Source organism: Mya arenaria, chromosome 2, assembly GCF_026914265.1.
Source record: "Mya arenaria isolate MELC-2E11 chromosome 2, ASM2691426v1".
Lineage (NCBI taxonomy): Eukaryota > Metazoa > Mollusca > Bivalvia > Myida > Myidae > Mya > Mya arenaria.
The window spans coordinates 47,611,268-47,626,009 of NC_069123.1; the positions used below are offsets into that span (position 1 = coordinate 47,611,268).

The 14,742-nt window shown below is 35.2% G+C and overlaps 1 protein-coding gene across 9 annotated transcripts in view; it reads left to right on the top strand.

The window, feature by feature from the left end:
* LOC128217584 (ankyrin repeat and fibronectin type-III domain-containing protein 1-like) overlaps window positions 1–13,961 on the top strand; it is an 88,397-nt gene extending 74,436 nt beyond the window's left edge. For all 9 annotated transcript variants that reach the window (XM_052924816.1, XM_052924823.1, XM_052924833.1 and 6 more), the window contains 16 exons: window positions 250–360; window positions 2,006–2,084; window positions 2,468–2,571; window positions 2,819–2,952; window positions 3,887–3,965; window positions 4,244–4,357; window positions 5,509–5,697; window positions 5,921–6,125; window positions 6,455–6,590; window positions 6,927–7,040; window positions 8,303–8,521; window positions 9,002–9,168; window positions 9,342–9,466; window positions 9,804–9,989; window positions 10,622–10,722; window positions 10,910–13,961. In XM_052924816.1, coding sequence (XP_052780776.1) covers window positions 250–360; window positions 2,006–2,084; window positions 2,468–2,571; window positions 2,819–2,952; window positions 3,887–3,965; window positions 4,244–4,357; window positions 5,509–5,697; window positions 5,921–6,125; window positions 6,455–6,590; window positions 6,927–7,040; window positions 8,303–8,521; window positions 9,002–9,168; window positions 9,342–9,466; window positions 9,804–9,989; window positions 10,622–10,722; window positions 10,910–11,647 — 2,801 coding nt within the window. In that variant the 3' untranslated portion in view covers window positions 11,648–13,961. The remainder of the gene's footprint in view (window positions 1–249; window positions 361–2,005; window positions 2,085–2,467; window positions 2,572–2,818; window positions 2,953–3,886; window positions 3,966–4,243; window positions 4,358–5,508; window positions 5,698–5,920; window positions 6,126–6,454; window positions 6,591–6,926; window positions 7,041–8,302; window positions 8,522–9,001; window positions 9,169–9,341; window positions 9,467–9,803; window positions 9,990–10,621; window positions 10,723–10,909) is intronic.
* Window positions 13,962–14,742: the final 781 nt, after the last annotated feature.

Here is a 14,742-nt window from a genome sequence, read left to right on the forward strand (position 1 = left end):
CTGCAGGGCAAAACTTTAACTAAGGTGTGTTGATTGATAATAGTGTCAAATCTGTCAAATTAATTGACTAGAAACTTAGAGCTGTTTGAGGAAATTATAGTTACTCATTCCATATTTAGCAAAATAAGCATTATTCAGCTGGAGGTAGTCTGTTATAATATCTTTGATCAAAGATTATTGATTAAAATTTTTGACATTTTTTCTCATAAAAAAATGGGTAATTATTACAAAAATGTTTGCTAATTTCAGCAACCCCGAAGAAGCGTTCCTCTCTTGTGAGCACAGACACGGGAAGTTCTTCCCCAGGCAAGCAGGAACGGAAACGTTTAAGCAAGGAATGCAGAACATACGACATTATAGGTATGATTGTATTATTAATGTATTTTGCTTCAACTAGGGCCTCAGATAGCGGTTAAGTCATTTTTTATAATTATCATGTACCTGGTACATAAAATGTTAAAAGATCCTTCATTGATGTTTTTTGTTTCATTTTTAGATGAAGTAATTTTAATATAAACGCTAAACAAAAACACTAAACAACAAATATCCTGACAGATGATTTCCTTGAACTCAAATTTCAATCTAAAACAGAATGCAAATAAAACTAGAATTTAGTTATTCGTACACTCTTGAACCCCCTAAGCAATAAGCGTAGAAAAATATGGATGAAGATCAAAAACTTTAATGAAATATTAAGTTAGAGTGACGAACTGAAGGCTTTAATTTGCAATTCAAATAAGCTTTTGTCTTGCTTGTCTAGACAATTTTTTTGTTTAAAATGAATATTAAAATTTCACTGGATTATTGATTTCAGAAAAAGGCATCAAAGATTAATTCCTTGAACAGATGTCAAAACCCTTCTAATTTAAGTTCATGACTCAAAACAAACTCAGAGGCCCATGTATCTGTTAAAAGGTCTGGGTTTATGTTCTTATAAGGTTATCTGGTGTATCTTGATTAGTGCTTGATGCACAACTTTTACATTACTATTCTCTCTGGAGGCTTGTACAAATGTTTTTTATCATAATCTTATCCTGTAAATGTTTTAAAATGCTAAAAAACTTGTTAAACAACCATTCGGGATTGATATGGACGTTTGATGATCTAGATTAATTGTTTTATTCACTGACAGACGTATTTAATCATCATGACAAAGTGAAAAGAAAATGATAAGATCTTACAAAAATTTGTATGGTTTTGTCTAGATTTTGAAAATGCAGAAATGGCCCCTGGCTGTTATGTTTTACTTTGTTGATTTTGTGACAGTTGTCGGTTATAGATATGTTATTTAACCTAACAATTTCAACCTTGAGTCTGTGTTTTATTGACAACCAATAAGATTTAAGCGAGGCATATTTGAAAGCCTTTGTTTGCTGTGAAGGTGTGCGAGTCCCCTATTATTTCGCGTTGTTAAGACTTCCCTTATCAGATTTTGCGTTAAATTGAGTACAATTTGTCAAAGCTTTGAAAAGATATTTTGGCTGTAGTATAATGCAGTGGTTGTGCTGGACTGTCGTTATTTTAAGATTAATTTATATTCTTAAATGATAAGAGACAAAGATAAGTTCATGCTTTAATCTGGATAAACAATTATGCAGTTGCTGATTATTCGAGATAGGATTGTGGGGTTTTCTTTGGATAGAGTGATGGTTTGCATGTAAGCATGGCTGCATAGATCATGGATTTCTTTAACTGAACTGATAAGGATGTAAAGGACAAGTGTGTCTGATACACAATAGGAAACATATGCTATGAGTGACCTTGACCAGCTTGGACGATGTTTCTGCTTCGACACTGGAGATGTTCATGTTAGTTATTTTTTTAACACAATATAGGCCTTAATATACAAATAATGGAGCCAAAGTTTATCAAATTTAAGAATATCAGCAGCAGTTATACTTCCTGTCAAGGGCTTGATCCATTTTATTGTTATGTTTTCCCACAGTTAAGAACTCAAGTAAATCTTTTAGCTGATGTAGTATAAAAGTGTTGTCTGTCACTTCAGCGCTGTTTGATGCAGTCGAGAATCAGGACCTCGACGCCGTGAAGGACATTCTGGAAACCAACGGCATCGATATCAACAGGTATGCTACTGTTAACACACCTTTACGCCTATAGAGATGCAAATCAGTCTGTTCTTTCATTACAATGATTTTACTTATTTGCATGTGTTCATTGATGGAGAGCTGGAGAGCCCTCATTGCAGAGACTAGATATTATCTTATAACTGAAGCTAAACAATGATTGTTTTTTTTACATTGAAAAGAATTTGAAAGAATATCTAGCTCAGAACAAATTCTTAAATTATTGTTGTTTTACATTGGAAAGAATTTGAAAGAATATCTAGCTCAGAACAAATTCTTAAATTTGGAAAGTATGTTTTTTTAGTAGTCAATGAAATGTTAACAGGACGTTACCCTTTCATTATAAGCCCATATATTAGATGTTCTTGTGTTGTGTATTTTAGTGTGAACAGTGAATTTCTGACGCCCCTTGATGTTGCTGTGATGACCAACAACATTCCGATGGCCAAGATGCTGCTGTCCCATGGAGCGCGCGAGTCCCCCATGTGTAAGTCTACCCTGGGAAACATTTGTTAAAAAATGGCAGAACTCTTGTTAATAGCTTTGCATCAAAATGCGACTAGCTGAGAAATTTATGTAGAAAGAATTTCCAATTTTACTAAATTATCAAAATGACAGAAAAAAAAAATCAAAAAAATAAATTATTCCAAAGCAAGAAATTTGCTCCTGATATTGTTTTCCAATTGGTTTTGTATATGTACTTGCTTCAGGTAGAAATATTTGTCTTGTTTCAGTTCAAAAGGGTGAGGGTCGGTCACAAAGACTGGACACACTTGTGTCAGAAGCTGAAAAGAGGGTCGTTGATTTGACACAGGCAGTGATCAATGGAGCGTCTGGAAATAGTGCAATATCATCCAACACACATAGAGTGAGTGCAGTTATGGGATTGTATATGACAAAATGTGCTCAACAAAATTATCTTCAAACTATGTGTTCAAAACTGCTTGCTTTGTCTTCAAAAATGAAATGGCTTTACATTGGATTGGAAACTCCTTAATATCTAATTGTATTTGTAGTCTTTTCTGAAAACTGGAGAATTTACTACTGTGAAAGTGTATCTTACTATTTTCCTGATAAAATGCACCATCATATCTATGATTGGCAGATCAATTTGTCACTCTCTTTTTTGGTCTGGCTTCTATCAGCCAGAATGTAGCCTGTTTTTGCCTCCTGCAAGATATTTTGTTGCACTTTTCTGAAGTTGACTACAAATATAAATCTGCTCATTAATCATGGTGTTTTTGTATGAAAGTGTGAACATTTATCAGACTTTGTAATGTAGCAGTATCTTCACCATGTTATAACCTTGCAGTATCTTCATCAGATTATAACAGTATCTTAACCTTGTTTAAACCTAGTGGTATCTTCACCATGTTGTAACTTAGAAGTATCTTCATCAGTTATTAAATTAGTGCTATCTGCACCGTGTTATAATGTAGCATTATCTGCATCAGGTTATAAATTAGTTATATTTTCATATATCTTGTGGTATCTTACCATGTTATAATGTAACAGAATCTTCATTTTATTATCTAGTGATATTTTCATTTTATAATATAGGAGTAGGTAGCTGTATCTTCCCCATGTAATAAGGTAGCCAGGTTTTCAACATGTTATAAAGTATCTGTATCTTTAACATGTTGGTGGTATCTTCACAATATTATAATCTAGTGGTGTCTTCATTTTATAAAGTATGTAATAACATAGCCGTGTCTTTACCATGTAATAACGTAGCCATATCTTCACCATGTCATAATATAGTCGTATCTTCACCGTGTTATAGTGTAGGAGCATTGTTTCAGGAGTATGAGAAACAGTTGAACCATTGGGAGTTTCGCCATCGACTCCTCAAGCGCATGAAAGCAGGCTATGACCATGCACGTGAGCACACATTTTTTTTCAGCTCATCTTATTTTTTTAACTTTTGTTATCTTATGAATAAGATAATGTAGAATTGTTAATTTCGTATTCTTAAAAAGTTTTAAAATTCTTACAACTTAAAAAATCTAAGAATATACAAACCTGTATCGTACTGTTGTTAGCTCTTGTTAATGAAGGCACCTTCAATGTTTCATTGCCAAGAGGAATATGCTAGTTATAACAAGGGATGTAATCCCCTAACCTGTAAACTATGTTTATCCCCACTTAACATTGTACAGGTTGCCCAGACCCACCCACTAACGTGTCTCTGAGCATCTCGGGCAGTACCTCCCTCGCCATCAAGTTTAGTGAACCACTCAACAGGAATGGCGCTGTTGTCACCAAATACAAAGGTAGGGATCAGAGTTATACAAGATTTACCAGATGGTGATGTTAAAAAGTTGTTTATTACCTCCATTTCCTAACTGGATAGATGAAATCAAACAAGACTGTTTCTCTCATTTTTTCTTGAGTAATAAAACCATGTCTCTTTTAAAGACATTTCTTGTGATAAGATTTATGCTCCCAAGCTAAGTATAGTTATTTTTAGTTTATTGCAAAAACTTTCAATCAAATGAAAGCGAAAAAATGGAAAGGGGAAGGCTCTATTCATAGTTTCCTGAACTTTTTGCCAATTATCCCTAATGGATTTTGAAACAGATTTAAGACAGTAAAATCTGATAATTGAATTTAATTCATATTTTTCTATTAAGTTGTCCGTATTGATTGGTGCAAATTGAATTTAATTCATATTTTTCTGTTAAGTTGTCCGTATTTATTGGTGCAAATTGAATTTAATTCATATTTTTCTGTAAGTTGTCCGTATTTATTGGTGCAAATTGAATTTAATTCATATTTTTATGTTAAGTTGTCCGTTTTTATTGGTGCAGTTTAGTATTTTATCATTTTATTTTTCTTCAATTTTAAAGTATTTCAGAGAATAGTTAAGGGGGATTTCGTTTAGAAAAATGATAATAATTTTCACTGAGCATAAAAAGTTGAACTGTATAAAACCTATAAATGCACATTTATAAATTTTGAACTTCTGTTTTTCAAGTATTAAAGTATAGGCAAAGTCTTAGTGTTGTTGTCAGGGACAGAGTTGTAGGCATGCTAATATCTTAACCTTTAATACTTGGTCATAACTCCAAAACCGTTCAATATTTTCAAATGAAACTTGGTACACATGTTCCCTGAGACAATATTTAAATGGGAAAGGACTTTTATAAGTTGTTTACCGTCTTGCAGCCCTATCAAATATTTTGTTATTGTAAAGTCAACCTTGCATACTTTGTTTCTTAAAATTATTAAATATGAATAAACCAAGAACAAAAGGGACCTTGAAATGAACATGTATGTATACAATAAGACAGGTAGGGATTTCCAATTTAATATTTACATTATTGAAATGGTATTAACAGAAATTGTATTCATAAATTGCCTTTGACGAGATATCCCACTTTACTTACCTATACTATTTTGTATACTGTTTTGTATATTACAGTTGAGTGGAGTTTGGTCGACAGTTTCACACCTGTGGAAGGGGAGATAATGCTGGATGATGTACGAAACCTGGAGGTCGAGATCAAGCATTTAAAGAAGGGCACACCATACTACGTCCGTGTGTATGCCATGAACATGAAGGGATTCAGTGCCCCGGCCACATCAAACCCCCTGTATGGAATACCTTCAAGTAAGTCTTCAGGATGGGTTATTTTGAAATTCTACTCATATCTCACAGTTTGCCTGTTTTGAGATTCTGTTGAATTTGCTAAATTTTCAGCTTGTTTTGGCTGATATTGCATACCTGGTATCTCTATGTATACATATACATTTGCTCACTACTTTATTACTGGTAGTTTGATATATGATACACTCTTTGACTCCATCATTATAACAATTTCACTGTGTCTCAGGTTGGCGTGATGTGGACAACACACCGCCACGCTCGTACGGAAAACTGAAGATTCTGGAAGAGCTATTTACGCAGGTGAAAAGCTTGCGCCCTGCAGACGCCCCCTTGATCAAGGACACTCCGGGATCATCATCACCAGTACGCAAGAAGAAGGGATTCAAGAACCTCTTCTCATCAGCACCAAAGTTCCAAAAATCTGTTAAAAGGTTTGGTTTGTTGAAAAACTTTTGCATAACAACATTGTTTATGATATCGCTTAATTTATTAAGTAGAAGGCAATTGTATTTGGTGGTGTTAGATGGAAATTATGGAACTCTCTATTATCCATTGTATTAAGTCTTGTTTCAGAAATTAAATCTGAAACATGTTTTTTTCAGCAATGAAGCAACAGCTAATTGTATAGCTGTTGTTTTCTTGGTATTAATTCATATCATATAAATGACCAAATTTAACCAAAGATAACAATTTATAATACTTATCTTGATGCAAGAAGATTTTGAAAAGTATTTCACATGCTTACTTTTTATATTTTTAGGGGCGTGTACCTGGCGTGTTATTTTTGTTATGATGACAAAGTGTTGGTGACGTCAGAGGAGCAGGTGCCCATCATAGAGGTGGACGAGACCTACCCTGGACCCACCATACACCTGGACCTATACTGGCTAATGAAGGTACACCTACATTGTTCATACAGACAAGACAGGTGGTGTGTTTTTATATCAATGGCCAGTAGTAGAAGTAGTGGTAGTAATAAAGAAACATCTGTCTCAAATATAGCCTTCTAAGTAAGGATTTAGAGATGAGTACAGGTGTATGATTAAAGAAAATGTTAAAAGCTACAATTCTTTTTAAAAATCACCTTTTTTGTTGTATTTTTATTATTGTGTATCAATTTACACATTGTTAAGGAATGCTACAATGATTCAAGTGTCAGTCATAAAGATGATAATATTATATAAATAAAAATGATGCTATTATTATGCAAGAGTTTCTTATCTCCACATCAGGTTGCATGTACATGGGAGGATGTGAAGTCACTGCGTGCTGACATGGAGCGGAGTACAGCCGAGGGCAAGGTCCATTTCCGCGGCAAGCTCCTCCAGGCTGTTGCTACACTACAGGTATTACATGGTAGATTTTTGTTCAAAAATGATCACAGTTTTTTTATTATGTCTCCCCCTCTCTGGGGGAGACATATTGTTTTTGCCCTGTCCGTCAGTCCGGTAGTCCGTCAGTCCGTCCGTACGTCACACTTCGTTTCCGATCGATAACTGGAAAACCGCATGACCTAGGATCACCAAACTTGGTAGGGAGGTTGGTCGTGAGGTGTAGAGGATCCCTATTGTTTTTGGGGTCACTAGGTCAAAGGTCAAGGTCGCGGCGACCCCCAATATAAAAAACATTTCTGCTCAAAATCTTGAGAACGGTTTGACCTAGGTTCACCAAACTTGGTAGGGAGGTTGGTCATGAGGTGTAGAAGATCCCTATTGTTTTTGGGGTCACTAGGTCAAAGGTCAAGGTCGCGGCGACCCCCAATGTAAAAAACATTTCCGCTCAATATCTTGAGAATGGTTTGACCTAGGTTCACCAAACTTGGTAGGGAGGTTGATCATGAGGTTTAGAAAACTCCTATATTTTGAGGGGTCACAAGGTCAAAGGTCAACGTCGCTGTGACCTCTAATGTAAAAAAATATTTCCGTGCAATATCAGGAGAATGCTTTGATCTAGGTTCACCAAACTTTGAAGTGAGGTTGGTCATGATGTCTAGATGATCCCAATTGTTTTGGGGGTAACAAGGTCAATAGTCAAGGTCGTGGTGACCTTCCATGTAAAAATCATTTGCGTGTAATATCTTTATGTCTCCCCCATTCATGGGGAGACATATTGTTTTTGCCCTGTCCGTCAGTCAGTCCATCAGTCTGTCAGTCAGTCAGTCAGTACGTCACACTTCGTTTCCGCCCAATAACTATAGAACTCTTAGACCCAGGAACTTCATACTTGGTATGCTAGTTGGTCATGTGAAAAATGGTTTCCGATCAATAATTGAATAACGCTTGCGCCCAGGAACTTCATACAATGCAAACTTCGTTTACATTTTCCATGATTAATCAACAACACTTTCTTCTCTTCACTATTTAATATAATCGAATAAACCAAACTTCACTGTTGGTTTGTCTCCAGTCCAAAGTTACAAATTTCATGTCCATCATTTATTTTTCCTCAGCTACGACCACACAATAGGGGAGACAAGCGCTTTTTCAAAAAAGCAATCTCTAGTTATCCTGTAATTTTTAAATGTTTGAAAACATGAGTAATGTAATCGTTTCCCCCTTCTCTTGGGAAGTTAAGACATATTTCATTATGTACATTCATTTTCTTTCAGAATGCACTAGGCACACACGATCTAGGCCAATTCTACTTCAAGCCTTTACGGGATTCCAGTGGAAGTATTGTGCTGGCCACTGTCAATTTTATTAATGACCCAAAATTGGTGTCGCTAACATCGAGCAAGTGGATCCCGTTGTCACGGCTACAGCGACGTCAGAGTCAGTCCATGGGTGAACTCATGGAGGAGCAGGACACAGTTACATCTTCCATAAATGTAAGCACCCCCTGTACAACTTGTACTATTAGCTTGATCTAATTATCTTTCTCTCCCTTGTAAGAGGCAAAGTGCAAAAATCAAAAATCTGTGGAGTAGCATACTGTAACATGGAACCCCCAAAAGTTAAAAGATTTTTTTCTTAATTTGAGCTAGCTAATTGAAGCAATGATCAGGCTTTGTCTGATGTTGCAAGAAAGAATCAGCTAATGGTTTCACCTCATTCCATTCCCTTCCAGTTTTGGGGAAGAATCAGTCTCTTTATACACAACAGTTCATGAGATCTTGTGGGTCCTCCTTGTCCTATTTCTTTTTCTATAAAAAAAAATTAAACAATAAAATGTTAGCATCATTATTGAAATGATTCTCTCAATATTCAATGAACATTAATCTATACATTTAGACTGTCTGAAAAACTGACTTTCAGTATTAAAATGAAAAAAACATTCACATAATTATAATATTCTCTGTGTTATACAGGACATGCGTGTGTACCACCGCACCAGTTCTATGCCACTGCGACCTGGTCTGTATCTTGGTTACCTGAAACTTCACGTTGCTGTTGACGTGATACGAGTGATGGTCTGTCAGGCTGCTCCAAATGTTCTTCCCAACATTAAAGTGCGAGACTGTGCAAACATCTCTGTGTAAGTAGTTTACATCAATACAAAATTAATGTGTTCTCCTTTTAAAACCAAAATGAGTTTTGGTATAAATCACAACTGTCTTCAACAGCAGATATAAATCATTATTTCATCAATATAAAAACAAGACGTTAAATTTTCTGTTTTTATATCGGTTATGTTCACTGTTCCCACAGCGATGAATGGCACTGGTTGAAGACCCTCCACAAGGACAAACAGCGGGGCTCATCCCTGCACCCTAGTCAACAAACATTCTATGACGCCCTTGCTAAGGCTTCAGACAAACTCTTCAAAATGCTAGGTAAGATAATTATAATATAACATTTATGAATTGTTATATATTTGAAATATTTCATTTTGAATTTCACACTGAAAATATAGTCTTTTCTATTTTTAGGCATTATAGTAGCTTTGGTGTTGTTGCCATGTTGGTGTTGGTGTTACTGTCATGCAAAATTATATAAGCCTCAGCTTGAATGAAAAAAATGTTTAAGGTATAAGCATAATGGTACACATTTTAACTATGACAATATGCACATGTGTTAAAAGTCCCATAAATCATGTTTTGTTGCAACTGTAACCATTTAACCCAATCTCTCTGTATAACTCCCTCCATAACTCTGAATCTGTTATGGCAGGTATTGAAGAGAGTCAGTCGCTAGCCCATCGTCTGTACAACTACGAGGTGATCGAGCTGAACCAGCACGTGTCCTTCTTACTGATGTTGCCACCCGCAGAGGACTTGTGTATCGTGGCAGGACAGCCGGACGAGATCATGGAGCGGGACGACTTTACTCTCCTCCCCGTTCAAGTGTTCGAAATGAGTATGTTTTAATTATGAACTGTGAACATGTTTTTACTTTAGTAACTTTTTTCATCCCTTTGATCTGTTCCACTGTGTAGTTTTTGAAGAAAAAAGTAGAGATATTGTGAAAGCCTTCGTTTTGTCTGCTGCAGCGGCATGCAACATTCTTGATCATATCTTATAAACATGTAAGGTCTTTAAATGAAACATGATGCACATGTTGCCAAAGAAGATGCCCAGAAAACGTGGCCATAAAACAGATAAACGTGAGCATTCACCCTTCAGCACTTTTGTTTAGATTAAACATGATCAATACTTGGACCAAATTTAATAAGAAAAAGATGGCAATGAATTATTAATTTTCTGTTGTTAATTTCAGTTGTAAATTCACAAAATTATGTTTGTGGTGTGTTTTTAATTCTATTATCAAAAATGAATGTGATCATATTTAAAAAGTTAGATTTAGTAAATGGCTCTCTGGAAAGATGATTTCCCTCAGGCATTGTGGTAGTTTCTGCTTAACTAATGGTAATCATATACAACAGGCTGAATAAACAAACCTCTCACTATGTTGTTTATAAATGAAATCTGTATGTATTAATAAGATTTTGTAAGCATTTGTTGTAAAAAATATTTTTATATGTTTTTCAGTCAACATGTGTACATATCGGCCATCGTTCATCAGTCGCTACTGTCGGCTCTCTTCCATCCTAGAGTTGGACGCAATACTCGCACAGCAAGTGCAAAGAGAGGTAACTATTCAGTTACTCAATCTTATGTGATTATTCCAGTTATGTTTCTTAGTGCAACTTGACAAACATTCTGTAAAAGATTTTGATTATTGTTTGATTTTGCTAGAAGTGTGATCACTTAATATAGTATTTTTGTTTTCTTTTAATTCATTTTAAGTCTCATTTGCATATACATTTAAATCCTCAGGCATTTTCGAAAGAAGAGCTTCATTCCGCGAAGGAACGTGTTCACGAGCTATTAAAGCTGCAGAGCGACCTAGACAAGACGTGGAAAGGCATGCGCTGGACCATGGACATCATCACCCATGCGCGGTCACGTTCATTTTTGGGTGGCATCACCGTCAAATCCCTTCTCTCACCAGGAACAGAGCGCGATCTGTCTTTCGACATGGAGCATAAAGGAAGAATACTCGACAACAACAATCACCAACAGTGTAACTCCAATGCATGTGACTCAAATGAGATAAGTGTTGGTAAAGACAATAGAAAGATTGCAAAGTTTTATGATCCCAATGATGATGTTTCAAATGACAATGGGCATCTAGAAACACATTCAGAAATCTCTAGTCACTCGGAACATTCTGGGATTTTACGGGTGTATGCAGCTTATGATACCGGTCTTGCAAAAGGAACGAGTGTAAAATTGCATGTGACTCCAAAAACTAGTGCACGAGAAGTGATTAACTTAGTTGTGCTGAATTTGAATCAAGCTGTGATAAATAAAGGCAAACCGTGCCCTATATATAGTGAGGACCAGTTTAATGATTTCTGCCTTGTGGCAGTGATTGGGGCGCGAGAGAGGATATTACGTGACGACTATCAACCACTACAGCTTCAGAACCCGTGGACAAGGGGCAAGCTGTATGTGCGGATGAGGAATAATCTGTTGGCTGCAATACAGCATGGGCAGGCTACAACCGTGTAACACATTGCGACTGACGCAAGTAGTGAAGGCCAAAATCTGACATTTGCCACACAGATATTGAATGGAAGAGAGCATTTTAAGACATGTGAAAGTTCTATAACAGTTGGATTAAAAAGTGTATATGAAGTAACTGAAAACTTTTCCAGTAGAAGCATTACTGTAATCTGTCTCAAACTTGCCAGTCATATAATTCCAGGTTTTATTTTACGCAAATTGCTGTCATTCATTAAGTAGTCATCTGTCATAAAATACTAATTTCCAATAACATGCTCATTATGACATTATATTACTTGAAATATTTATAATTGTAGAAGGCTAGACTCTTCCATTAAAAGTCATAGTGATTTACATTAACCAATTATTATCATTCTATTAACACTGAAGCAAGGAGTGTTCTATAACCAGGGTTACTTTCTTGATTATGGCCTCTCAGAATGGACACCAGCAGGCCCCAATTTCTCAAACTTCTTAAGCTAAACAGGCTTAAGAAGTTTATTTCAATTAGCCAAAATACATACTTAAATTGAATTTTGATAATTGAAAAATGGTTTATTGTGATTATTGTAAAGATAATTCCTATCTTAAGTATAAAAACTCTTAAAGAAGTAAACATTACGCAAATTATTGAAAAACAAAAATAGTGATTAAGCTTAATCCTGTTATGAGGGACTTAAGAAGTTTCGAGAAATTGGGGCCAGTACTGGTTTCTACCCAGGAAACGGATTCAAGCATGATCTATAAGCTATCAGCTTTCATCACAGGCAACCAAAGGAAGTAAATATAAACTTCACTCTTAGCGATATTGCAAAACTGTACTTTCTTTTCATACTTAAAACATCCATATAAATAGTTTTGTACATAACCATTTGACTAATTTATTATTGTGTTCAGTAAACCCCAGTGCAATTTCTTCTATGTAAATCACAAACATCACCCCATTCTCACTAGTGTTTGTTCTGTGAATGCATTTACTAGCAACGACTTATCAACACATTAAATCAAATTTTATCCATCAAATATCATTAGTGATCGTATTCACTAGTTCTGCTGCCAGTGTAATTGATGAAGTGGTTTTGCATTTTCATAAATTGAATGGTAATTGACCAAAGTTATTGAAAAATCAATGTTTGCCTTCAACGGAATAGTTGGATAATTACCAATCAAAACATTCAAAACATTGATCATTTGATAAGAATATTTTAAATGTTTTGTCAAAGCGGGCAGTTTTTGGCAGAGATTCACCATTTGTTTTCTTGATCTCTAACGCATGTGTAACAATGAGACATTCCTTCCCCAGCTTGTTTTGTATATTTGTTATTTGTTATACATGATCCATGTGATATTGTTATTGCGCAGCATTGTAGTTAGTGATTTTCATTCCCAGTTTGGAAGATTTTAATTATGATTTGAACATCACAATTTGTTTACTATAATAGAGACATTATTTATAAGACAAAATTAGTAAACAACTTAATTTATAGCTTGTCCGTTTTTTTATAGAAGATATTCCGATAGCTTTGGTGTTATTGTCGACGGCAGCACGTAAACTTTGCCATAACTCAAAATTGTTCACGAAATTCAAATGAAATTTGGTATAATATTAAAAAAAAGACAATATAAATTATAAAATGGTATAATTTTGAGGAAGACAATATGCACATGTTAAACAAGGCCCATAACTCTGGCTTAAAGAATTGTTGAAATATACCCATTGTTTGACTGGAATGAAATAGATGAGCTTTTGTGTTGGCTCTACAGCACTCTTTTTGGTTTATGGGTATTTGAAATATTTTCTATACTTAAATAATACAACAAGAACTCGGACATTGTTTAGTATGAATAATTGTTTTAACAGATAAACAGAATTCGACTTTTTATCTTTATTTTAATGAATTAGCAACATATTATATGAAAACCAAATCACAAAAAAGAAATTGGCTTCATTTATGTATTTATTTCTGTATTTGTTAGTTTCCTGCATTGGAATCATTCTGTAAGTAGATGGAATATTTTTTGAGATTTGTCAAATTGTTATCTGATGTTAAATAGTAGCTAGATTTTACTATGTTTTTTATTTCTGAGAGCTGATATTTTAACAACAATACCATGGCTTATAAGGTGTAGAATTACTGTGAGTTAGATTTAAGTATATTTTTTGTTTGTATCCAGAATAATTGATAACATTCTTACATGAGGACTAGATCATTTACATCCTAGTTTTAATGTCTAAATATCTCACTAGTATGAACATCATGTAGTTAAGGCTGGCCTAGTATGGTAGTTTTACATCATGAAATAAAAGAATGAAATATTATATGTTGTTGCGTTCACTAATAAAGTTGGTCACAGAACCTTGCTCTCATCTCTGTTCAGTAAATGGAAGAAAGCTTGCATGATGTTGTCGGATGATGGCATCTATTTTTTCATGCAAAAACTTTATTCTATGTATGGCTACAAATTGGTGATCAATAGTGCACATGTTTACAAGGGCACTCAAACATAACCATAGAAAGTCTTCTTGCTCTAGTTAAAACATTTCGTAAACTTCGACATCTGTTTTACCTCGGACAAATTCACTCCATATACTTGTCCCAGGTTTTCCACAGTTGATGAAGGGTACCAGCATGTCTGGGGAAAAACAGAGGTCGCAGAATGCAGCTAGAAGCCAGGTTACTTATACATTGAGAACATTGGAACAGGGATACTATATACGCTAGTAATATCTAAGATCCCTGACAGTAAGTTAGGGCATGGACAAGAAACTGGGTGCCCACGGGCTGGTTACATTTTGGCGGGTACCTGGGTACAATTTTAGAAATATATTTCGTTTGGTGATTTTTGGGTGTTTAACATCAGCCTTTTCGCTTGCTGCTTGTTAAGTGACTGTATAATGTGTTTTTTTATCCGCCGCATTGAAAAGGCGAGGGGATATAGTAATGGTAGGCGCAATGATATGCGTGCGTGCGTCCGTCCCACATTCATTTCTTTGCATGTCCTCTTACATTTCTCATGCGATTTCTACCAAACTTTCACAGATTGATGATCATAAAGTGAAGCAACACATATTGTCGGGCTTTCCCGATGCGACCATTTTT